The following is a 27,687-nucleotide window of genomic DNA, read 5'->3' on the forward strand; positions in this document are numbered from 1 at the left end:
CCTGTCAAATAGTGAAAGAATTTCTCAAATCGGTAGTGGTTTCGTAAGTATACTTTCCTCATAATAAAATTAGCTCACTACATTCCTGACAAATTCTCTCCAAGTATAAAAAAGACAAACCATATTTTCTTTAAGTTGTAATTTAAATTGCATTATTATAACTGTCATCAAAAAATCAATAATTTTAATTCAGAGGTCTACATCTTCATTACAATGAATAGGTATGGAATGCTTTAATTTAAATTCTATTAAATCTATGGCTATCATCATAAATTAAATAATTTTAATCCAAGATTATTCATTGGTACATTTTAATAAGACATTCTTTTCATTTTAAAAACCGCTTACATTTTTAATTCAATAATTATTTTTATGAATTTAGTGCAACATTAGTAACATAGTTTTTCAGGTCTTAAAATGGAATAATACTCTTACTTCTAAATGTTGCCATAAATTTTCAAACCTTTCGAGATAAGGTAAATAAATGTATATAATTTATTGAACCGTAGTTCTCAATTTTACTGCATTTATATATCCACCTGATAATCGTAACCATCGGTTATATGAGCACAACTACAGATATCATGTTTTCATGTATCACCCGTGATATTACTCATGAATAGCAAATTCCAGATGACTAAGATGTCATGGCTCATATCTATAGGTAGACAGACGAACTTCTCAGCATTCTATGGATACATCGTGTGGCAGAGAGAGAGAAACTCTCTAACCCTGGTGTAGAGAGACTTCTTTGCTGATGTACGTCAACACCTTCACTCGTGTTTCTCTCCCTGCCCAGCGAAAACAACTGGTAGGAGCCTGCTAGTGCAGCCTTAAATACATGTTCTATATATATGTATGCATATATTTCTTTTTTTTTATTATGTATAAGTCTTGGTTTCGTGCTAATTTAAGGTTCACAATTTTTTTACATATTATATAACTCCCATTGATCCGCAATATCAGAATTATTCGAATTGGGCGGAGTCAGCGCCTTGGCAATTCTTTCACGGTCGGTTAATCACATAAAAAAAACGATAAACCTCGTACTATATCTATTACCGATAGTATTATTACTTAGAAATTTAGTTTAAACTTTTTATAACATTGTTTAATAAATAGAGTATATCAGTAGCGTAATATCCGCCAGGTGTAAAAGTATTCAACCGTAACTTAACATTTTTAAATGTCACGGTGTCTGTTTGTACCCAGTCGACTATGAAAAAGCCAATATGTGCTATACTAGCTAATAAATTATTCAATGAAATACTTCATTGCACAATATGTATTTGTAGATATATAATTTATATGCATCTTCAGTACATATACGATCTTGACTTTGTAAAAAGGAGTATCTACACCGCAAATTGCACAAAGCGTATTTTTACTAGTTCGTAGTATTTTTTAATTTCATTAAAAACTTTTATTCTGTGGATATTCTTTAAACAAAGGGTATATTATGAACGTGGATGGATGGAAAGGGAGAGGACGCCCTAAAAAAAGATGGATGGATTATGTAAAAGATGATATGATAAAAGGAGAATATGCTCAGATATGATAGAGATCAGTGGAAGAGAATGACATACTGCGCCAACCCCAAATATTGAAATAAAGGCAAGTCAATGATAATGATCCTTTAAACCGGGTTTGAATTCTTTTTATAATTTCACGTGCCATATATATGTCATTATATGTTGCGTATAAAATATTTTTTTTAATATTTCGATTATAATAACCTTAAGGTGTCATGGAGCCGAAACTATGGTGCCATGCTAGCATTCTCCTGCAGTTCGCCCGGCAGATGTTAGAAATATATGGGCCTCAAAGTAAAATGCCAGTAGACAAGTATATAAACAATTTATGAATACGTTTAGCGTGAATAAATATTATTTTTTTATAATTAAACTAGATGTTATGTCTTTTTTCTAAATAATATAATGTAGACATTATAGCCGATATAGTTGAACAGGTACATATTTTCAATGTTAGATAAAGAGATGTTCAAAAGATTATTGAGAACAAAAACTCTATTTGTTTATTCTCTATATGTATATTATCGTGTGTTGTACTATAAATAAATAAATGCACAAATATTTGTTATTTTAAATTTAATAAACTTATCACGCAATACAATTCGTAACAATGAACCATTACATTATATGGTAAGTACTACGTTCGCTTAATCAAACTAAAATATTACATTTAACATCCTTATTACTCTGCATATAACATTATTACCTACAATTTAAACTAATTGCCGCTTCACTACATTTCGCTAACGTACGGCTTATCGCAGCACTACTTAACAACTAACTAATGACATTACACCCGGTAAAAGGAACGGCTAACTAAGGAAACGTTGTTAACATCCTTTCCAACTCTTATCCACTACGAAATTGTTCTCTAACTTGATAATGGTAATATTACTTCTAATTTGTTATATACGATACGTCATAATGCAACATACACAACAAAAAAAGACAAAAAAAATATTATAAATTCATATTTATATACAATAAACTATTGTAAACTGTGTGCTAAAATTCTTAACTAAAATTAAAAACATTAAAAACTATAAAAGAAAAATTACAATAATCTTTATTTAAATGGACTTATTTGAAGATGAAATGTCCTTAGGAAAATAATTAGATAAATTCCAAAAATAGTAAGTTGACAAATACTACGTAGTTTAAACTAAAATTATCTACATTTTTCTAAACTAAATTTAATGCATTTCATATAATAACATGAATAATGATAAAATATATTTTATTTGTAATACACAGTGGAAAGAAATTTTAACATATAAAGAACACATGTGTTATTTACAATAATATATGTTGGTGTTTATTAATTAGATAATTATTTTGATAGAAATGAAATAAGGCCAATTTCGTTATTATATAATAATTTTCTTCCGTATATTGTGAATAACCATTACAATGAAAAAATGAATAAAATATGAACGACATCCGTAACATTTAAAGATATATATAAAAGAATCATTAAATCAAAAATATACAGTATATAACTTATACACAATGCGATTGCATTGTGTACCCTTGTTTTGCGTAAGGGGTTAAAAAATAAAAAAAGAGGTTTAATCTCCCAGAATATTCTTTCTAATAAATCAGAAATAAATAAATTGAAAACACGCCGCGGTTTCCATAAAAGGCAAATCGTCAATAAGATATTGATATAGGTACCTATATATCAACTGGATATATGTAAGTCCTTTATAAAGTTCCAGTGGGTGTCGAGATATCGAGGTATATTTCCCTGAAGATGGCGAAGCGTCGAAAATAAGATGTCGCACACTTATCGTAGACACCTGCGCCGAAATTGGTATTCTTGGAAAGACTTATGAGGGTCAGTATTTTAAGGTACCTAGTTGACGTATTATCGTTGGTATAAATTAAAAAGCTGTACTTTTGATTGCCTATTTACATTACACAAAATATAATATATATAATAAATTAAATAGAGCGTCTTTGCTTAGTGGTTTACTATATCGACTTCAGCTCCAAAAGTCATAAGTTTAATCGGGCCATCACCAAATGTGTTGAATTATATTTTTGACTGTCTCTCCGGTTGTAGAATCACAGATATCAAACCAAATTATGTATTAATTACATATATAAACACGCCATGAAATATGACAATATATATAAAATAACTTTAGGTTGAATTATAGCTATAAATATAATACATACCTGTCTATGGATATGATTTTTTATTGCAAAAAGATAAATCAAGAACAAAAGACCAATAATCTAGGCATAAATTGGCAATTCCACATTGCAGTTATATTGATACGTTGTTATTTATAGTCCGAACCGCGCATAATCTCATTAGTTACCATATTTCGCATACCGTACGTATGGCATTTATTTCTATCAGTTTTATTTCACACTATCCACCCCGCCCGTCGCACGTTTATTACAGTAGATTCTTTTTAAATAAACATACAGCCTATTTTTATTTTTAGTTGCAAACTAATAAATTATAGCATTTGGGGAGAGGGGGTTGTTGGTAATGGAGACAAGAGATGAAGACTCGACAGAACATTGGTAATATAGTGGCGACATTTATTTTTTTATTTAAACAACATCATGACAATAGCAGTCGAATGTCCCCCTAGAAACCATCGTGGTAATTTTTTGGTAAATTCGCCACGAACGCAAATACCATAACTTCATGATCATCCTATTATCCTTCACTGGTGTCCCGCCAGGGTACACCGCTAGGGCAGCCGAGTGCACCATTCCATTCTCTCTTCTTTAGTCGTACACTCTTGACATTTGACCACTCGGTCAGGGCTTTCAAGATGGTATCTTTTTGATGTCCTCCTTTATGACATACCTCCTCGCAGTTTGTCTCCATCTGGTACGGTTTTTGACTATAGAAGAACATTTTAGAATGGACTGTTGTATCAGTTTTTGTAAGGTCAGTCCATCGCGTTGGTGATCGACACCGAGATTGTTTGGCTTCAACTGAACCTTTGATAATTAATCACACAATTCCATTAACATCCCTAAAAAAACTGTTCATTCCTACAAAAAAATAAAAACGAATTAAGAATACGAGGGCGGCTGATCAGAAAACAATATACTACCCTCTAACTAGTAATTAAACAGCAGTAATTCACGGTATAAGCCGTCGGTTTGGATTGCAGGATACGTTTGTTGCAGACTAATTTAATGCACGGTCATGCACCAGCGGTCTAGTCGCAAAGCTTCGTTAGTTCAGAGCCCGGTTGGTTTACGGTGAGCCACGTCGCCGCGTCTGTGCCCATGCACACTACACAATGTAGTCTCTCCCACTCTTTCTAATTATTATTTAATTACTTTGACAACATTCTTTGACGTCCTCGGTGGTGTAACGGTTTAACTCACTGCTTTACTTCCGTCGGGCGCGGGTCCGATTCCTCGCACGGTGCAAACATTTGTATCCATGAGTATGATTGATATATGTTATGTATGTATTTAATAAAAAAAAACGAAGTATTTATATGATTGTTAAAAAGAAATGCATAAATATCACAAGCTCTGCTTGCCGTGGGACAAGATGGCGCTGTGTTATTTTACGCATCGTAAAAGGTACCAGAGTTACGCTCGGCGCTGTAGCAGATAAGCATACTGCTAAGCATACACTTTATTATAATGGGTAATTTAAAATATGCTTTTTTGGTAAAAAATATTCATTTTTATTAGCATGGAACTGTTCACAGAACAGAAAAACAATGACGAGTGTAATATTTTTCTATAAAATATAATATTCAAAACAGATACAATAATAGCGTAGCCCTACAGAACATTAATATTTGTGTTCAGAAATATGTCTTTTTGCATTAGGTTTTATTACCGTACAATGCAGTAGTGTAGCGATTAATTATACTGCCTTATTGGTCAACGGTCGTCACTTTAAATATTTTTTAGATTGTCTATCAGTATACAAATACGCATACTCATAAGTTCAAAATAATTTAAATATATATCATCAAACCCGCGACCATCGGCACTACCAAGCGGTGTACTAAACCACTAGACCACCAAGGCAATCAGATAGAAAAAGTATTATAAAATATAAGACCTCTAATTGTTCCTGCGTTCATTTGAAGAAACTTTTTCCCTAACTTTCGAAATTTTACTCAATATACGAATTAATTAAAACTTTCTTTTTAATGAGCAACTGCAGGTTGTCACATTACCCTTTTTGGTCGTAAATTGGGAGATTAAAACTTTGTAAAGGAAATTTATTTGAGTACACAAAGGATTTATCTAATACACACAATTAACAATTAACTTTAACGTACTAAACTTACGTCACATACAACTGTAGTTCAAAGAACTATGCAATTAAAATAATTTAATTTACTATAAAATCTAACAACAGATTCTAGTTATATTATTCTTTAAATATATATATAATTCTATTAAATTTAAATAAACACTGCAGTTGAAAGGTTTATTTTTCACTGAAATCTGAACAAAGCTCTCACAAAGTACATCTGTTTTCTAATTACATTGTATGAAGTTAATTTTATATTAAAGTTTACAACGCAGTGAGGGCAAGCACCTTACGTTAGCATGGTACACAAGATTAACAGAATATATACATTTATGGTGGATTTTTATCTAGGTACGATAATTTGCTATACGTTCTTAGAAATAAATAAATTAAACCATTATAGGTTTACTAGTATATGCTTCTGTAATGTCATTCAAAATATCATAAAAACCATAACATCACGACTATTATTTCGAATGGAATAGTCAGAGACGTTTAACTATGGATATTGTGGTGTGCACAAAACTTGCTGTATATATTTGTTAGAAATATAAATTGACACAAAGTTTTTTGTCGGTATCAGCCAAATTTGAATTTATTACCGTTTGGGTAATGCAGGGTAGTAAACTAGTCCACAACGCTCTTAAATACGATATTGATAGGTAATAAACTGAATATAACAAACTTACCTGACTATTTGTATATATGTAATTCTAATTGCTAATTACAATATTTATCTTTTGCAATTACAAACATTGTACATATATAATTACAATTATTTTAATATAACTTCTAAAATGTATATTAATTCTAACTTTAGAACTGTCAAATAGGTTAGCCGAATTTGCGTTAAATAATGTCGAGATACTCACGTACCTGAATATATATATGTAATATTGCTTGATTTTTCATAATGTTAAATATATTCATACATATTCTGTAGTAATAATATTATAACTCAGACTTTATTTAAAGTTCAATAGCCTCGAACATCTTTCTTTGATATTTTAAATGCATACTTTGACGTAAAAAGATAAAAACCACATTCTTTGCAATTATAATTCATGCTTTTATAAATAAACACTGCTGGGAGCTGTATTAAATTAAATAAATATTAGATTTTAGTTCTATGTCTTTAGAATTATATTTTTATAAACCTGTTATAATATTTTTTTAATTATCTACGACTATGTGTATATTATAGATTATACATGTAGATTTGCACTTCTTGTTTATATCTATTTCTAAACCTCTTATATATTTAATATAAAAAAGTAGGCAGCCCAGATTTTTAATATCAGGCTATGTAATGGACCATCCTGTAGAAAATATGCACTCACCTTTAACATAGCCAATATATATAACTAAACCAATCTAAAACAACTAAGCATACATCTTTCGCATATTTCAAATATTCACCAAACTATTCATGCAAGCTCGCAATCTCTATGAATAATTTAAATTTCATAGACCACCTTTACTTACTACAATATAGACAAAACATATTTTATGAGCATCTGAATTTTAGGTACAGAGAGAGATATACGAATATTGCAGCTTTAGAACCGTATTACAGCTTATGAGACTACACACCGCACTTGCAAGAAAATTGTTTCTTGCTTGGTTGGGCTTGCATTGCTTCAGAGCTATACAGAAGCAAATGATGTGGGTAACGTCCCGAACTGTCGGCGTAAGCACAGAAAATGTCCTGCATTTACACTAAATCCCCATAGTGTACTTAGTTTGTGAATTTAATATTTTGAAAACGATGTAACGGAATACAATTTGGAACACTGTTTACAATATCATTTAAATTATTTATATTTGCTGTTATTACAAATATTTTTAGAATAAGAAACGTTACATAATTTCAGCTACTACCTTCAACATGAATATTATATTTATATTGTTAACCGGATCTTAACACACTATAATAATGCTATGGTAAGTAAAGATATCTATTATTAGGTAATGGACAATCTAGTGACAGTAGTAGATAACAATGCTTGCATTTACCGACATTGATATTACTGCTATTCGTATTAAGACTTGGGTAATAATAATAATAAATAATGTGTATTAAACACGAAAGTTCAAAAACTCAAAACTTTTTTCAAATAACTATATGTACAAATTACACATAACATATATATTACAGATAAAATACTTCTGCAATCCGTGCACTAAGACTTAATGCTTGCTTTGCCAAGCTAAAAACCAAATATAAAAAGGGTTTTAAATAATACAAGTTCAATGATGTAATAATTATCTTATAATTTGTATTACATTTAAAAATAGACATATTCAGTACGTATATAAGTAGATATGTTATTTTATGAATTATAATTAGTCCATTTGAAATCTACTCTTTGATTTCATACGATTTGATTCCGATTCCAAATTGTAATTCCGAGATAAAAAATAGATATATAAATCAAACATAAACAAAGACATAGCTACAGTACTGAAACCAGATTATACTGTACTCTACTTTGTAACAAATGAGAACAATTAACGGCAAACAATAGTGGACATATACGATACATGAAATGTAACACGAGACCGTTGTATCGGAAATCGTAAACATTAGATTTTGTAGGTACTGCCAGCCCCGAAAGGCGGCGTAAAGCATTAATGTTGATTGCTACTCCTTCGCCGATTGGCGGCGTGGCGTACCAACGTCTGCAGTTTTTATTGCTTTTCTTCCCGGAAAACCTCTAAATATATTGAAACTGAAATGGAGAATGCCTTTGACTATTACGTTACACAATAGTTAAGACACAATGTAAGCGAACTTCGTAGAAACTTGCAGTGCTCACAAATGATGATTTGAAATATCGTGGTGTATGAAAGTTGAGGTTTAGTGTTATTCACTGTCGTTTCAATTTCTTGAACAATAAATACTAAGTAAGTAATATATACGTCGTGGTTTAGTGGTCTAAAACCACGACTTAAATCTCAAAGGTAGTTTATTTGAATCCAGCGGACACCAAAAAGAATGTGTGAGAGGTATATTATGATATTTTTAATACAAAGCAAAATACTATTAATGACATACTAAGATCTGTTAATGTAACAAAGTTTTATCTTGACTTGAGTAAACAAATTACAAATAAGAAGGTTACTTGGAAGAGAGCATTATTTAGAGATAAGGCCGCCTTGTTACCTCTGTCTTGTACATAGTAATCATGTGTTTTTGTACATTTGTATATAATTTATGTAGATGTACTGTGAAGGAAAATAATAAAGAGTTTTCTGATTCTGTTGATTTTTTAACAACGTTCATTTTTCGTGAATTAATGTTACTTTTGTTCTGTTCTTGAACAAAATTTCTCCCCACTGCTGTAACGTATACGCTATTCACAATATTGAAGTAGAATGCGAAACAACTGTCGCAAAAGACAAAAACAAAGTAAATTCATGATATTCCCGTACACAGTTAAAAATATTACTGTTAATAAACATATTATAATAAGAATACGTATTCATGTTAGAATAATTACAAGTTTTAGTAATAAGAATATATATTAATTTTCTAAGTACATAATAATACATACTAAGCCAGTATTTAAATTTAATATTGATGAAGAATCTTGAATATGTTTTAACTCTGTGTATTGTATCTCAAGAAAGATTGTATTAATATAATGTGACGTAAAATTAAAGTATTTTTAGATATAAAGAATTACCACCGAATATCTAAAATGACTTAGTAAATTAGGACAAAAATATGCAAACATTTATATATACAATAATTAATTATCAGAATAAATTTCTTTAATTCTCGTCATGTTAATATAATAAGCACTTATTTAAAACATTTGCGACTAACAATATTTTTAGGTATATTTCATATTTGCAGTACAGTTTTTAAACGATAAATAACTAACGCATTTTTTTTTAATATCAACCTCATAATACCATTTATTATCTAAGTAGACCCTTGTCTCAGAGGAGAGTGAAGACGTGTAGCGCCTCAAAAATTCAATTACACGCTTCCGCATTATTGCGAGAATGTTCTACAATTCACATTTTTAATAAAGACGCGGATTCATACCTTTTTTATATGACTGGAAAACATGCTGACAGCAAACTTATTTGAGAGTAGCAACAATTGCTAATATATATAAACAACACCAATATCATCACGTCATCATTTGACGATAAAGGTAACTCTCGTGGGTTGCCATTCCTCTGGACAAAATGTCATAATTCCGTATCCTGGAATATCACTACCTTATCTCACCTTTCAATCGAAATCTACTGTCTACAGTCTTTGTATCTAACTATTTGGCAGTAGAATAATTGAAATATTAAATTTCATTTGCTGTATTAATGTACTGATCAATTTTTGTGTGATTCACCTAAACTATTTCTACAGAAGCAAGAATGTCATCTTGTCAATCTTCAAGAGATGTTTGTGTGCAATGATCTCCATCCATCCACGAGTGTGACTTGTACCCGTCACTCTCATGATTAGCAGCAGTACCCGCTCGAGGAGACTGCACTGTTGAAGTTATGGGTGTTGATTTAAATTATTTAGTTCTATAATATTCACATATTAACAAATGCTAATGATAACATTATACATTTAAAGTATTTACCGATATTTTGAGTTATGTCCAACCTCATTTAGAAAGTGACAGAGCGCAGTATCTTTTGCGCATTGTATATAGTACTGAAATTTAAAAAAAAACTAAACGACAATATCAACTTTTCCAATATTCCACGTATTTATTCTTTATTTCTGTCATAATATCCTTCTCCTGACATTAACAAACTCAACAACAAAAGAATTAGCAAAATCAGTCTAGCTCTTCACGCGTGATGCCGAGATTGCAGATGCATACCACTGTACAGTCATTCCCAATCATTTTATATTCAGAAAATGATTACGACGCAAGGTACCAAGTGTATCTTCCGTGGAAATGAAAAAGCGAGCATAATACAAGCGACGTCACTTGGTGCGGCACTCCTGCATAATTTATTAAAATCTTATTAGAAAGTGTCACCGAACAAAAAAGGAAAGACTTATAACACAGGGCATTATAAGTCTCCATTATATCTTTTATCTTCAGACTGTTGTATCAAGTTTTTTAATTAGATACTTCCAAAGATGTTCCGTCGTTTTTTTTAACCTTATGTGGCTCCGTTGTTGGGTAACTTTAACGTCAATAATTATGATTATATTTTCACGACTGTAATTCTAGAGGGGGGGTAGTCAGAGGCACTATCAGTATTGTGTTTTTTATGAAATCATTATGAAAATAATTAATAAATTATTTATTTATTTATTTCTCCTCACAGACATGGATGGCAACAAATACATGTAGAATACTTGACGATATAGTACATAAATTTACTATTACAATATATGCTGTGAATGCCAAACATGCTGACCTGACGGTAAGCGGTAACTATCTCCTAAACTCATGAACTTAGCTACGGACATCACGTTATCATGTGACATCATTCACGCATAGCTATTCCAGATGACTAAGATATCATGCCTAAACGACATTACAACTGAATCATAGCTTATAAAGAGCTGCTTGGCGACTAAAATAAGTGAGACTTAAGTACATACGCAGTTGACTTTTTACAGTCTCTCTTGTGTATTCTCTGTAAGTAATAACTTAATGAGTATAATCTGTGCACTTTACCTTTCGCTGAGTATATAAAAATGCGACGTTTTACTTATTTTGTGTAATTGTTCGTTTCTGTTTAGTAAATAATTATGAAGTTTTAATATATAGTTTATTATTATTTAGACTTTATTCCTATACATTTATAAATTGCATAGCAATCCAGTATGTGCAAATGCCATGTAGGACGACTTGTCCCCGTATAAAAGATATAGAGCGGAGACATAGAGACACATAGTTTTATAGGCCACATTGGCCATTATATGTACATAACTTCTTAGTTATGTACATATATTATACATACATATAATAACTTCTTAGTTATGCACATATAGTGGCCAATGAAGTTGGAAATGATACTGATGAATATTTTACATTCATGCAAATTTAATACAATTTCGCTTTGGATCATTTCCAAATCAATACATTGAACACGTCGTATCCATAAACCTATAAAAGCTTTGGTCTCATGACAGAAGTACGGAAAATCTTATTACTTAATATGAGCAATTCTTATCTTATATTACATTTGTGTATCTCGGAAACCACTGTCATAATTTCCATGACACTTATATTTTGAAGTCGTCGTAGTAGTTAGATACTTGCATGGTTGCTATTGAAGATACGTATATATTTAATAGCAATTCTAAATACGCCATAACTCTACGAGATGGAGTTGTTAAATATTACCTATGTACCATATTCTATTTAGTGTTTTGCGTTTGAAGTTTATATATTCAAATTCATATACAAAAACAAATTATTTATGTAAGACTTTTAGGTCATTTATGCAAGTAAACTTTTTTGTATTAATATGTTTTTCACTGTAACTAAATGAGTATTCACAAACTACCAAACTACTATTTTAATCGTAAATATGTAGTCTTAGTACTTAGATTGCGTAAAGGACATATTTCATTAAACAATTTTGGATATTTAACGAAAAGAGTAGACTCCCCCAATTGAATTGAATTCCCAAACTTGAGATTGTGTTTAAGAAGTTCAACATTTGTTGATAGAATGTATCAATAATAAAGCAGAAAGACAAGTATTGCTATAAAAAAATCTAAGAGACTTAATGTAGGCATTTCTAAATATATTATCGGAACCTGAATCAAATCAATCTATCTTAATGGATTTTGTGCATAAAAGTTTATATCTGGAAAAGTAATATAAATATAATGAGTTTAGTAGCTATGACGGAGCTAACACGCTCACTATTGAGATTGTAAGCTCCTGAATAAATAAAGACAAAAAACATAAATACATTGAAATAAATAATGAGTACATTCTAATTTGTTTCTACATTAATACACGCAGATTTTGATTAATACGTTTAATTCTGTATAAAAGGTTTAGGGATTAATACAAAAGGTTCGTAAAGGTTTCGGACTGCCCTGAAAATTTGAAAACATGCAAAGGCTATGTGTAATGTTTTAATTTGTAATAGGCAGATGAATTAATTTATTGTACATACAGTAAATGCGTTATAAATAAAATACGTTATTTTCTGTCATTCAACACAGTTTTAAAATTCAACCCGGTCTATATTAAAATAATGATTAAAAAGTCATCACAATAATTTATTTCTTAGATAATTCTAATACTTAACTCGAATAATTGGAATGCTTCACATTATTTGAGATTCAAGATAAAATTTTTACTTAAGTCAATTTTAAAGTTTAATATTTCCTATATTTGTCTTATACATATTCTGACCTCTAAAACCGTGATTAATAATATCAGTAACCATACTGTTACACCTTGTCACAATAACAATTTATGTTATTACGATAAAGACCGATTTTATTCCCACGTATGATTAGAAAATTAAATAGGACTCTTCGGGAATGCTAAACGAGTTAAAATGATATTGCAACATCTTTTCTAAGGTAACCTCATCTATTTTGCAATTTACACAGTTTAAAAAATAAACTCATCTAACATGGGGTTTTTATTGATTTTAGTATTGTACATTAATTTTTTTGTAACTCTTAACTTTTATATTTTTTTTTTATAAATACTACTACAAACTATTTACCGATTTTGTAACTATTAACTTTTATATACTTTTTTTAATTCTATAGGAGCAATGGAACTTTCATGTCGGTACATAGGTTTTTAGTAGCATTATTTTCATCAATCCATATGTTACTAATAAATTATTACCACATTATTTTAATCATTATCTTACTTATTCATTCATTAATCTTCAGACTATTTCATTTAAATATATATATATATAATCTTAAATATAAATGAAATAATTAAAATTCCTACGAGTATCCTTTAATTATTATACAAACACACTACTTTTTTAAGGCGTAAACTATTAAAAAATCTTAAAACTAATATCACAATATCATCACCAATTATACATTATCAACTAGTACTTTCAATAATATGGGATTGGAATTTTAAACCAGAATGATGGTAAATCCACCCATAATGTGGGCCAACGTCTGTGTACACCATGTAGTAATGAGGATCACAATCTTTACTCCCCGGGGATACGCCGCATTTTGATAGGACTCCACGTAGAAACCAGCTGACTTTATGGTCCGGTTGGAGAACTGGGATCACCAGGCCTCCTCCACTGTCTCCATTGCGGGGATTCACAGCTAGATTTGAAATTCAAAATCATCAATTATTAAAGGTTTAGCCAACAAGTTTTTTTTATCGATCGATTTGAGGGTTTATGGTAGAAATATTACAGATCTTAGTCCTCTAGAATGCAATGCATGAAGAGTTACGGACGTCATATGCTGATTAGATAACTCTGGGGCTCTTCATAGCTACTATCAATTAGCCGCTTATCCTTTTTTAGTTTGTTAGTTATTACAATTACAAAAATAGGGTATAACTTACAATAAGTAAGTATGCGAGTAACTTGTAGTCCTATAACTTTATGCGGTACATTTGACAATGCTTACATTTCACTAAGTACCTATACTTCTTGCAAAGCATAATATATAGCATTTTCTATTATATTTTTACAATTACATTACAATTTATGTAACATAGTTTCAAATTAAATTAAAATTTAATTTGAAGCTGTTATAGTATGTACAATATTAAATGTTATAAAAGTGGAACTGTATTTTATGTGTGCGTTAAATTACTGTTAAATTACTAATATAATACATATAAATATGTATTTAATAACGTATATTATATATACGTAATTCTCTATATATATAATAAATTATATATACATAGAGAATTACATGACTGCAAAAACCCCCGGACTAGAGCTTTGTAGGACAGTAATTATAATCTACGTAAAAATTGGAAAAATAAAGTTTTCTATCTATCTACCTATATAATGTGTACAATAATTTCTTTGGTTTCTGTTACGATTATAAATTAACCCATACGTTGATATAGTAGTTTTTCTCGTGACTGTATATTTCCAGTACAGGCTGCGCTGTTTATATAGATTATAATTATGGCATATCGATAAAGATTTGCATATGTACTTACTTGAATTTGCACCATATCCAGCGCAAAATGTAAATTCATTTAATAAATTTTCATAAACGTTCGCTGAAAACGTCACGCACGTTGTATCATTCTGTATTAACGTATAAGTGGAACGCAGTATGTCAGACGGTTTGTTGTCTTCTGTTTGTCCAAAGCCGACTATCTGTAATTAATTAATAACAATAAATAATAAACCTGCGCAAATCACACAGTGCTATCTAGTACCAAGCTACGCAGAGCTTGTGTTATGGGTACTAGATAACGGATATTTATAATAAATATATTTTTTTTCGTAAACACATACATATATAGAGAATACCTAGAACAGTACATAGAATCATATTCATATATCAAAATATAAATATTTGGACCGTGTGAGGAATTGAATCAGTGACCATCGGAAGTAAAGCAATGTGCTAAACCGCAGGACCACCGAACCCGTCCGTACTACGTTTTATATTATTTAATCGTACTCAATAATAGAAATAATCTTTATTAAAATAAAGTTAATATAAGCACTTTTACTCGATCGGTGCAATATTCTTTTATTCTACCACTTATTAGGAAAGTATCTCATCTGATCTCTCTGTAAGAAATATGTGTGTTGCTCTTTTAGGGATAAGTACACCTTTGCTAACATTGTTTCTGAATTATTTTAGTACTGTTTTTTCTATACTATTGCACAAGAATATATACATATAACTTGTGTCCACTTACCACAGCCGCTTTTCCAAAAAGCATAGCCTTGTCGTAAACCGGCCCCCACAAACATATTGGTTGTACATACTCGGTATATTGGAATGAATTTACTTTAATCACAGCCAAGTCAGCTGTTGCTAGCGTATCTGTGTATGAAGGATGTAAAATTACTTCCTTTGCCTGAAATTAAAAAAAATTGCACATTATTTTATTGCATGTATTTTTTTGTAACGTTCAACTTTTATTAGAGTTACTTTATGCGAAGTCGTTTTCGTAGGTAACCTGGTATCTCTGTCTCACCCAGATACTCTTGTAAATAGTTTTATTACTTTATGTACCAATACCAATTAATTAATTTTATATATATATTATATTTATTTTTATATTATATGTATATGGTTGTTGGTAAATACATGTATTTAAAAAAAAATGTAATAATCTCTACAGGAACAAAGGTAAAAAGATATTTAAAATGCTTATAAAAAAATGAAATCATGATATAAAATTGTCCGTTATGCACAATTAGACTGTATTTCTAATTAAAAGCGGACAAAGTAGTAACTAACAAAGTAAAATTATAAGTAATAAAATATGTCTGTCTATCGGTTTGATATTATACTTTTTCAGAAGTAAATAACTGAATGTATTATAATGATATTTGACGGAAAGATAAATTGTATCAAAACTAATTACACAGGCTATCTTTATCCAAAAAAGCAGATTAACTTAGATGTACTGGTATTTAATTAATATTATGTGTGCTCACCATAACAATTTGTCTTCCAACTTGCTTACTGTCTCTACGATTGCTAACACCGGCGACTATTACAATTCTACTCGCGTCTACCGTCACGCCGTCTTTTCTGACGCAATGTCCGGCTGTAACAAATTAAATGGCGCATACATTACATTGATGTCATAATCTTTTCAGAACTATAGTAATGTTACAAACGAGCACAGTTTCTTCAGCAGTAAGCAAATATGTTAAACGTTAATCGTACATTTTAGGAACTAGAGTAATGTCTATTTTTCAATACAAATTATAAATTCATTATGACGTAGTTCCTAAAAGGTTAAATGAACCCATATAATACTGAATTATTTTAATTATCCGATCTGTTACATAAAGTAACTTTATATTTAAATATGAAAAGATATTACACAGAACACGTAAATACAATATTACGTGTTTATTTAATTTATTTATTTAATTTATCAGTTATGTAAGATATACTGCTGTATTATTTCCTAATAAATAAAAAAAATTTGAAGGGAAAAATGAGAAATTTACATTCTCATTTTTCCCTTCGATTCGTTCGATACATTCTTCGATTTAATGTATCACGAGATTGGATACATCTTTCTGATCTTTTATCTGAAAAAAAAACCAGGCGAAGTCGCGGTTATAAGTTAGTATAATAATATATTATCCTCCTAAATCTAGCCCTGTTATCTGCAAAATTGAGTGACCGCAAAATATTACTCAGCAAATATAAACATTTATTGTTCGTTGTTTATTGCCTTTAAGACAATATCGAATCCTAATAAAATGGGTGGCGGATTCAAACCTGTTACGATGGCGGTTCTTGATATGATATTGCCGCCACAATAATATTCTTCGTTAGTCATATTAGGGTTCCATAGGAATATAGCGACGTGCCATGGCCAATCGCCGGCTCGGGATTCAGTTCTTACAGAGACTAATTCAGTGTGATCTAATGATCGCCTCCCGCATATTTGTTTGTATTTGCTAGACGTTTTCGTTACGTTCAAGGATTCAATAGTCTGTGATGCCTGAAAATTAAAAAAAATCTGTTATATTTTTTTATCATTACTATTATAATAAATGCAAAAGTAACTCTAACCATTTGTCTGTCTCGCTTTCACGCTAAAACTACTGATCCGATATAAATGAAATTTGGTACAAAAATAGTCTAGGCCCTGAAAAAGAACATAGGCTACTTTTTAATGTGCATTAAGCTTTAAGCTTTATAAGTGGTAGAAAGCGGAGATGAAAGGCTATATAGAAGTATCATCATTTTTAAAAGCTAGAAACACGAATCTTATATTTTTGGCTGTTGATAAAATATAAATAAATTATACCCTTGAGAGAGTAAAATAAAATAGGGGATGAAAGTTTGTATGTATATTCCTTATTTTTGAAGCTAGAACGACTTTTCTTTATTTTTATAATAAGTATAAATAATTAAAAATGCTATCCAAGGTTACTCTTCCATATGGTCAAGGCGCGGGCACAGCTAGTATATAATAATTAGAATAAAAACAAAATTCCACCTGGTAAGTGAAGTAACCATCGTGTATATTTATTTATTTCTACATGAATAAGTCGTAATCATGTGACCATCTGATACCACTCATACATGGACATTCGGAAAGACTGAGATTCTATTACTGTTATTCTGTAATTTCACGACTTAATCTCGCCCTATAATCGAAACAGTTTACTGAGCAAGCTTAGCGGCTGAATTAACTGAGACTAAGGTACTACTTTCTAGAAAGTTTACCTCGATTATTATATCTTTATCATTGCAATTAAATAAAAATAGACACAGATTATTTATTAATTTTAAAAATTTACCTTGACTGCATCATTACAAAGTGTCACATTATTAATTTTGAATTGTGTGACAATTGGAACATCAGTTGTATTTGCTTCTGAATTGTCAATGGATACAAAAAACGAATAAGGTATCGGAGTTTCACCGTTTGGTTTAAGTATAAATCCATGCCAATTATTTATAACACTTATACTCGTATTCTGTGAAGCCTGCAATGAGAAAATTAAAAGAAGTGAAAAAATCTACGGGCCAGAAATGATATTGAATTTTACAAAGTAAATACATTTGAAGACTTTTCTTAGAAACGCCTTAACTCATTTGCGATTAAACGTTGATGATCGTTTCCCGATAGTCTAACGTTTAAATCAAAGCTATATAAAATATCTCCAACTCAATGTGAATTTAAATCAATTTACTTAAGACACAAATCAAATTACTACAGATGTTTTCATAAGGACTACAATTTTGTATAAACGAAACCTTTACATTGTTTTATTTTTAAAATCTTTCTTTATAACGTCCGAATTAGATTCTGCTACACTAAATTTGACCTTATTTTTAACTGTACATTTTTTATGTTTATTTCATTTCAAAGTTCATTATGATCATCGTGATTCCATTATTATTTATATGCTTTACAAAAATATGTAGTCATTGTTTTGTACAGAATATGAGAATTTAGAGTTTCAGTTATTAGAGTTTCACATGTAGGTTTAAAGATCATTTCTTATATTATATTATTGTTCTATTATATGTTACATTTATTAAACTACTATAAATCTGTCTTTATTCTTTTAAAAATATATATAACAATGCACAATTTCGTCATTAAAACAGAATGTACGATAATATATAAAACTAAGCAGGCGAATAATTTAGTACAAAAAATTGAGAAATTGTTTCAAACAATATTTTAATTGCATAGAAAGAACTAATTAATTTTCTACTTACCCCGTATAGTTTAGCTTTCTTCTCGAAATGTATTTCAATATACGCTTCTGACAATCGATATAGATTAAAATTTACAACACCTCGCCATAACTTATCAGTTATTTTATCAAAGTATACAACTGCTAAACCACAGGGGTCGTATCGTGTTAACGCCGGACCATTTATTGACATACAATTAATATTCAATAAAAACACAAGAAAACCAAACAGTACCGTCTTAAAATAAATCACTGCCATTTTATCAATATTACCAACTAAATTATTATATTTAATACAATACGAGTTAATTATTATATAGTTACGTGTTATCTCATCACAAACACTGGAAAAAACGTAAATAAGTTCAATATTGAGCACTTATCAGTGATATGTATACAGGGAGATTAAAAAAAGCGTTACTAAATTTGTGAGTAAATGAAATAAAAACGCGCGTCGGACAACACCCTGGTCTTTAACAAAATGCATGTGGTCAGTTACAAGGCGGTCCTTTTAAGTGAAAGTTTTCAGTGACTCAGTTGGGTTACGCAAAACAATTTTCTTTGTACATTAATTCTGTAATATGTAATTATTTAGGTCAATTTTACACAAATTAGTCATTAATAACAAAGAGTTCATTCATAATTTTATATTGATAATACTAACCCACATAGCGTGCTGTCGACCTCAAATGCTTCAGTGTAAACACAGCTGTATAATATATACTAATTAATTATACTAGTCACATTTTGCGTCTAGTATTCATCACGAAGTATATTACCTATAGATATCATTAATATTATTTTTGTCTGGTCAATATTTTTTTAATAATCTGAAATGATTAACTAGCTGATGGCCAACCGTATGGTAAGTGGTAACCATACGTGAACAGCAGCAAGGACATTGCGTCATCTTGTGACGTCAATGACTTCTCTCATGCCGCTCCGGAGTACTAAGATCTCATCGGGGCATGACACCTTAGTACTCCGGAGTGGCAGTTTATGTATTTTCTATGTACTATAATTTCACCCTCTACAACATAAAAATATTTTACAAAGTAAGCTACTGGCTGCCTGAAATAGATATAGAAATACCCAAAATGATTTCGTACCAATTGTACCACAATAAAATATAGGTAGTTCCTATTTATGTTTAGAATACCATCTATTCTATATTTATTCCTATTTAATATATTATATAATTTTATTTAAAAAACTAAACCACCTCGGAGTATCTCTGTCCTTCGTCTGCTATTAGCAATCAAACAATAAGCCCGCTTATTTCACAAAGTTCAATAAAATTTAAATAATTATATTACAAACAGAACCTAACATTGAAAACAGCGCGCACTAAGTTATAAGCCTAAGAAATATTAAAATCGCATGTTTTTATTAAAATATCGTGTTATGTGATTGTCAGCTGCAGTAGAAGACTGAAAATCGGAGCAAAAACAAGGAGTCCTAATACACTCTTTCACTTAATTACGTTTTCCTTTGTACAAATCTTACATATGACATAATGAATATTAGAAATAGGTAATCATAAGCAGAAATATATTGCTGCAATGATGATAGAGACAAACTAACGGACGAACAGATATATAACTTTGTTGTACAATTTTAGAAACGAAAATGTATAATTAAGATTTGAATTAAAAATTTTAATTCAAATCTTATGTGCAAATGAGTACCAATACGCCTACATTTTGTACATGAAAAGCAGCACTATAGACATCACATTATCATGTGATGTCTACTTGACTCATGCGTTGCCATTCCAGAGGACAAAGGAGTCGTGCCTCTTATGCATAGATCTGATTGGTTTTATACGTTATAATTTTTGTGTAATACGTAATAATTTTTGTGATTAATATATAGTTAATAATATCTATTATAATATTATAGTATTTATACTAATATTTTACTATTATAGTAACTGTGTAAACATGCGCAACAAAGAAATAAAATAAAAATATTTCATTAAAAAGTCTAACACCATGTACTTAAATAAACAATTGACCTCTACGTTACATCCCGACCCTAAGATTCTCTGAAATGGTTTCATATCTTCTTACGCTTCCACAATAATACTATAAAAACACAATAACGCGAAATCTCTAATAAAAATGTGTTCTAAGAAACGCGCATTCGTATGTATCTGGAAAATTTATTTTGTGATGCTCGTCTCCTGCTCGTGTATGGGCTTTGGTTGTCACTTATCATCAGTATATTAGTAACTAGTAAATTCCTCTGTGAAGGAGGTACATCCGGGGAAATACTTCCTCAGAGGTATCTTCTACACAGAGTAGGTTCCATTGCTGACAATGTTCCATTGACCTCCACGAATTCCATTGTGGTGATCTAGTCAGTTTATATTGTATTCGAGATGTGCTAACTAACTTGACTTCATGCTCATCCACGACAGTGTATACTATTGGGACCACGCTATTGCCATCCGTTAAAAAAAAGTGTACCGTCTTACTTCATATAGTTACGTGTTTGCTTCTCCAACAATATAAATTAAGCGGTAGATTAAAAAAAAATATAATGACTATTCAAAAGTGCTTCAATGTAAGTTTATTTGAATAAATGATTTTCTATTCATTTTCATGAGTGTGATTTTTTGTACTGGTTTAGGTGTTTTCTATGTATATTATATATGTGTTTGCGTTTAAGTATTTCTATCAGTTGTTCAGTACCTGTTCAGTTCTGTTTAATATGCAATATAGCTCTGTGAAAAAGAAAAATGTATACAAATTCAATAAAGAAACAAGCATTGCCATTAGTTGAACCTCAATTCATTTGCAACAAAATACGAGGAGTGCTAACTGCGTACCCATGCAAATACATTTGTGTCTTCACAACCTTTTACCTTTATTGCTTCGGGTCAAATTTATGTGATCACAATATTTCTCTTTCCACATCTACAAACGCATATATGTGTATATAATGTTTATGTGTTTATTCCTAGTATCAATATTGTTATATTGTACCTTAGCTATATTTTTAAGTGTACAAAATATTCACCACGCCACATTTAATTGGATTTTTACTGCTACCCATAACTTGATTTCTTGTCTTAGGCAAGTACCGCGTCTCCTTGTAGAGGTCGACGTGATACCAGCTGTAGGTGATGTAGCCGTTGCTCCGCTTCATATTTACCATATTAACCACTCCGGAATACGTTCACATCACTATTCACAATAAAATATTTTTTTATGCATTTCATCTCATTGAATCTGTACATTCGTATACATATAATTGAATAAAAAATACTGTAATTATTATATATGAATCAATAATTGAACGACTCATCGATTTTTTCGAAGCAATTGATATAAAACTAAAGGATAGCGTTGCAATTGATAAAAGACTTGAATGTTTCTATACAATTGCTTTGTGACACTGTACTGTCTTTTTTACATACAAAATTAATAAAATACTACAAAGGGTATTCCCATAAAGGTTTGAAAGTCAAAAGCATACCGCACATGCCAATCCAAGGGTGAAATTAACACAATACTTTTAAGGATTGCAAACATGCTGAAAATTTCACTTTTGGCTTTTGACAACGTACGATAACTTCGTGAAGTGGATAGAAAAATTTCATTTATGTTTGATTACCTTCATGCCTCGAACTGAGATTAAGTTACCATGCTGAGGCTTAGATTATGTAAATAAAATTGTATCTTAGATTCAGGATTTCAATTCTGCAGAAAATGGAATCAAGTATATTTCGAGGAATAAGAATTTTATTTCGAAGCTATTTCTTGTATGCAACATCTATGAGTATCTCATTAAAATTATATGACACGATAGAAGTTACTTGTTCACTGGGAATAGTATTTAAGTTCGAATATTTTCTTATATTTTGGGTATATAACTATATACCTATAATATGAATTGATTATTGATTCTTATATTTAACTTACTTCAGCTGTCGTTTATAAAACATCCTTCTTCAGATTACGAAAACATGAAGGTATAATTTACGTATAATTTGGTAATTTTTTTTTAAACAATAATAACAAAATGTTAAAATGTAATCTATTTAAAATTTTGTTATTATGCCCGCGTGGTAATAGTCTACATCTTCCTCTTACGAGGAGACCTAGTACGAAAGTAGATGATTATGATGACTTCGGGTTCGGACATAATGACAGACATTGTAGAACGGTCTAATTAGCGAATAGATAAGAGCTAGCATGATGACAATAATGCTACACTATGATCGTCATATCAATGGTATTCCAGTAGTAATTACAATACCTCCTATTAAATACCAATCAGCACATGCACCGGAATATATTGAGTGCCCTTGTATGTAGGTGCTTTAGTGAGATAGTGATTAGCTCGTTGCTCGCTAGATATTATACATTAGAATTTATATAATTATGTGCTTGTGTCGATCCTGAACATATGAATAATGAAATTATTTCATAGGTTATTAAAGCTTTTATGTAGAAGTATCAATTATTTTCTTTTATAAATGGAATTTCTCTATTTATTCGTATTTTTATACTAGTGTGTATTTTTTATTATTTAAATTTAATGTATTTTTATTAATGGATATGCTTTATTCTGCTATATTTTTTTTTGTATACTGTTATATTCCCTAAAATTTTCATCATGATCTATATATATTCCGAAAAAATATTTGTTTCATTTTTATACCTCTTATGCTACAAAATCATTGTTTACATAACTAAATGTCTTGTGCATTTAATTTCATAAACAACGATTTTGCAACTACAATATACAAATGTTTCATACACATAATAGTTACAATTTTATTCTGTTTCAGATTTCAGTTCAGATATGAAAAAATTGCACTAGTTTTATAATGAGAGAGACGTAATTCTTAGCATTCTATGGATTGATCACAATCTTATTGATGTCAATCGAATTCTCCAGCGTTAATCAGAGAGAAGAACTTGGAGCAGATCTTGATACTTGTGGTCATGTAACTGTAACGTACCGAGTACGTTAAACTGCTTAGGCACTGAAATAAGTGGAATTGGGATATCCAAGCTGACGACTTTCACAAAGTCTACTTTGAAAAAAAATTATAAATAAATAAATATTTACCTTAAATTACTCCCAAGAGCCCGCGCGTTCAAGTTTGGCTGACATAAGAAGAACTTATTGTGTCAATTTACATTTGTGACTAAATTTTCGGTAGAGGAAAGACCGATATCAAATTAATACGAGAGGCGGCGCCACCTACCACTTAGGATTCAAAATATGCCGAGCGAAATGTGGGGAACATGTCAACACGTTCGTTCACCACAACATCGGCAGTTGACAATGCCTCTGACTACCTCATCTGTTTTCTGTCCATATTTTTATATTCTAATTAGGTATATTGTAATAAAAAAATACATAACGTAAGCTTATTATGTCCCTTATAATATGTTTTATGTTAGATTTACGCAAATATAAACTGAATACTAGCTCATGACATCTGCTGCAAGTATATGTCGTACATTAAGAAATTGTAGAAATTATATGAGATGGTTCATCGAAGATTTTCGTTCCTTTTCACATACACAATTTTCATTTCCAAACACGTTTTTTACTATTTACTTCAATTGACATTTAAATTACTTAAAGAAACGATTGTCTCTTAGATCTTCATTACCGTTTACATCGTAATAGAAAGATTGTAATCAGCAATATCGATTTCATTTCGACTTACCTTTTCTATGAAATCAGTTCTATTATCATTTTAGTTCTCTTCTATATAAGTATTTGATTAATACGGATTAGACTTATTTGTGTAGCTCATTCTACAAGAATAAAAGGATTTATGTTATAAAATACTATAAATTACTAAAGAGTAATTTCTTAGAATAAGGTAGTATGTGAGCAAATAGTAGTCCTGAAGAACATTCAAATTAATTCAAGGTTATTGGAAGCTGTCTAATACGATTAAAATCTGCTTATTTTTTCTACGAAAACAATGGTGGTTCATGTTTTAAACCACTATATCAATTTCTAATCAGCAATTTCTTATATTAGTAGTTTTACGTGAAAAAATAATAGAGTATGGACAACTAGATGGATGTATGTATAAACAAACTATCCCATTTATAATACTCTATTAGTAAGAAAGATTATATAGACTTTACGTTTTCAATTAATACCAAATATTTAATTTTCATGAATCTTTCCATCAAGACTAAATGATATTCTATTAACGATATTGCTCGTAAAGAAAGCGAACTTAATGATGGATAACTAGTCTGTACCTTAAAATTTAGCTGAAAGTACCAAGAAAATATTACGTGGTGCAATGATACAAAACCTATCTAAACAGATAGGTTTTGTATCATTTAAAGTATACCTTTAGTAAACACTAAAGGTATACTTTAAAGCAACCAGTTAGTCCTACACAATATATAAGAGGTACAACATTCGTGTTCAATAACTGTACATAAATTAATTAAATGTATAATTGGTAATTGTTCATGCCAGTAAAAACTTAAACCCTAAATCATTGCATAGTATGAAACAAAGTCGCTGTTGTTGTCTGTCCGTCCCTATGTATGCTTAAATCTTTAAAACTACGCAACGAATTTTGAAGCGGTTGTTTTAATAGATGAACTGATTTAAGACGAAGGTTTATATATAATAATATAATACAAGGTTAATATTTATAAAATATAAATTCTTATATTTGATTAGTTGCTATTTATCATAATACTTACTCTTTGTAGTTGTACTTTCCTTTAAACTCATTAGTATGAAGTTTGATTCATTCATTCATTGAAGAGTGCTGCTCTTCAATGAATGAAAGACAGCGTAAAATTGGCAAGTAGCGTTGTCTTCTGTTATGCCTCGTATCTCTAAATCCGCGCAAGTATTTATTACCCGGCGTAAAAGCTTGGTTCGGTCTTTCAAAACAAACGATCCTGTTCTTACTTTCTACATGACAAAGACGAAACTTTCCCGGGAAGAGAAATATTTCTGTTGTATAACTTTAATCTTAAGTCGGCTCCGGCATCGGTAGAAATGTTTTTTTTCTCTAATCTATGACTTCGTTCTTCTTCATTAAATTGATAATTTCTTTTCTTGTATATCTTTTCAAACTTTTTAAGGTACAATTTGTAAGTACAAAAACATGAATAATCCTGGCGATAGACATCTACAAATGTTTGAACAGATATTTGAAACTTGGACACATATTGGCTCTAGTATACCTGTACTCTCTATGAGTAGTATTGGGCTTTGTCAAGGTATAGCAATTAATAGAAGCAAAATAGAGACTATAAGGCTAACCATATATAGGTATATTATTATAGAATGTATATACTTTTATTGAAAATTCTTTGTAAAGAGAATTTTGTTATAAGAAATAATGTAGCTATTCACCTAGATTGCAATTTACTTATTTTTTCTTTACTGTACAGCAATCTTGTAGAAAGGCTAGCGTAATGTATACGGCATTTAATTTAATAACCAGTCTCTTGTTAAGTAACTTACTGTTTTAAATATCTCTCGTTAAAAATAAACAAAGTATATTTAGCAAGTCCATTTCGTACTTTAGGGGTCCAACCAACATGTCAACACCGAGACAAGCAGTATGGTATAGGATAGGCTTATGTCAAAGGATAACATGTTCACAAGAGTGACGTTGCTGACGTACGACGTACATTTTTTAACAGTTTGAGAACCAATCTGACATGCTATCGATAACAGCGACGCCTGAGACCCCCTTAAGGATCATTTTTCTCTGTTATCTTCAAAATTACACTTACTTTCTTTTGGCAAAAATGTCACGCATAGCCACATTGTGGAATCACCTTCCAATGGAATTCGAAATTCCGATAGGATATTGCACCTATAAAGAAAAGAGCTTATTTCTTCTTAAAAGACCGCCAATGCACACCCCTGGTGCTGCATGAGCATCTATGGGCGGCGGTAATCGCTCATCAAAATCAATCACACATCCGGTGAGCTGCAAGCTCGTTTGTCCACTATGCTATAAAAAAATCAATAGGATTCAAGGAAGTAGGCACAAAAGAGTCTAATACAAAGGCATACAACATCTGGCAACAGGATGTATAATTGTATATTCTAGTACATACTGAAGTGGTAACCGTCACCTATAGACCTAATCAGCACCAAAGATAACAATTCGGCAACAACTGGCAACAAATGACAAATGGCAACGCGTGCGGTACCTCGTGCTTTACCTATAAAGCACGAGGTACCGCACGCGTTGCCATTTCTGAACACTACGGTGTCTGCCTCCATGACCTGTAATCATCACCCTTTAAACTGAAATACAGTTTACAAAACAGGTGCTTAGCGATAACAATAGGATGTAGATATTAGTTCAGTCTGTTGAAAACCTACCTCTGTACATATTAATGTAAACTTTTTTCAGAAGTACAGACGTACAACTTAGTTTCAAAATGACTATAGTTACTTAAACTAATATTCATACTTTCCTAATTTCAATTTATATTTTCAGAATGGCATAAACGACATTTTGATATTAAAAAAGTAAGATACAGTACAATTCCAACTCGGTCACAAACAATACAACTGTAAAGAAAC

General features: G+C 30.5%; 1 protein-coding gene across 1 annotated transcript; it reads right to left on the reverse strand.

Annotated features, from left to right (window-relative positions):
* Nucleotides 1-13,107: 13,107 nt before the first annotated feature.
* Nucleotides 13,108-19,589, reverse strand: LOC131844777 (transmembrane protease serine 11D-like). The gene is made up of 7 exons (XM_059193737.1): nt 19,148-19,589; nt 18,217-18,405; nt 17,186-17,411; nt 16,384-16,496; nt 15,636-15,797; nt 14,919-15,081; nt 13,108-14,056 (listed from the first exon to the last, which is right to left on the reverse strand). The coding sequence occupies exons 1-7, from the start codon at nt 19,382-19,384 to the stop codon at nt 13,818-13,820; spliced, it is 1,329 nt and encodes a 442-aa protein (XP_059049720.1). The 5' UTR covers nt 19,385-19,589; the 3' UTR covers nt 13,108-13,817.
* Nucleotides 19,590-27,687: the final 8,098 nt, after the last annotated feature.

The sequence above is a fragment of the Achroia grisella genome, unplaced genomic scaffold (assembly GCF_030625045.1).
Source record: "Achroia grisella isolate CSIRO2021 unplaced genomic scaffold, CSIRO_AGI_Agris_v1 utg413, whole genome shotgun sequence".
In the NCBI taxonomy this organism is placed as follows: domain Eukaryota; kingdom Metazoa; phylum Arthropoda; class Insecta; order Lepidoptera; family Pyralidae; genus Achroia; species Achroia grisella.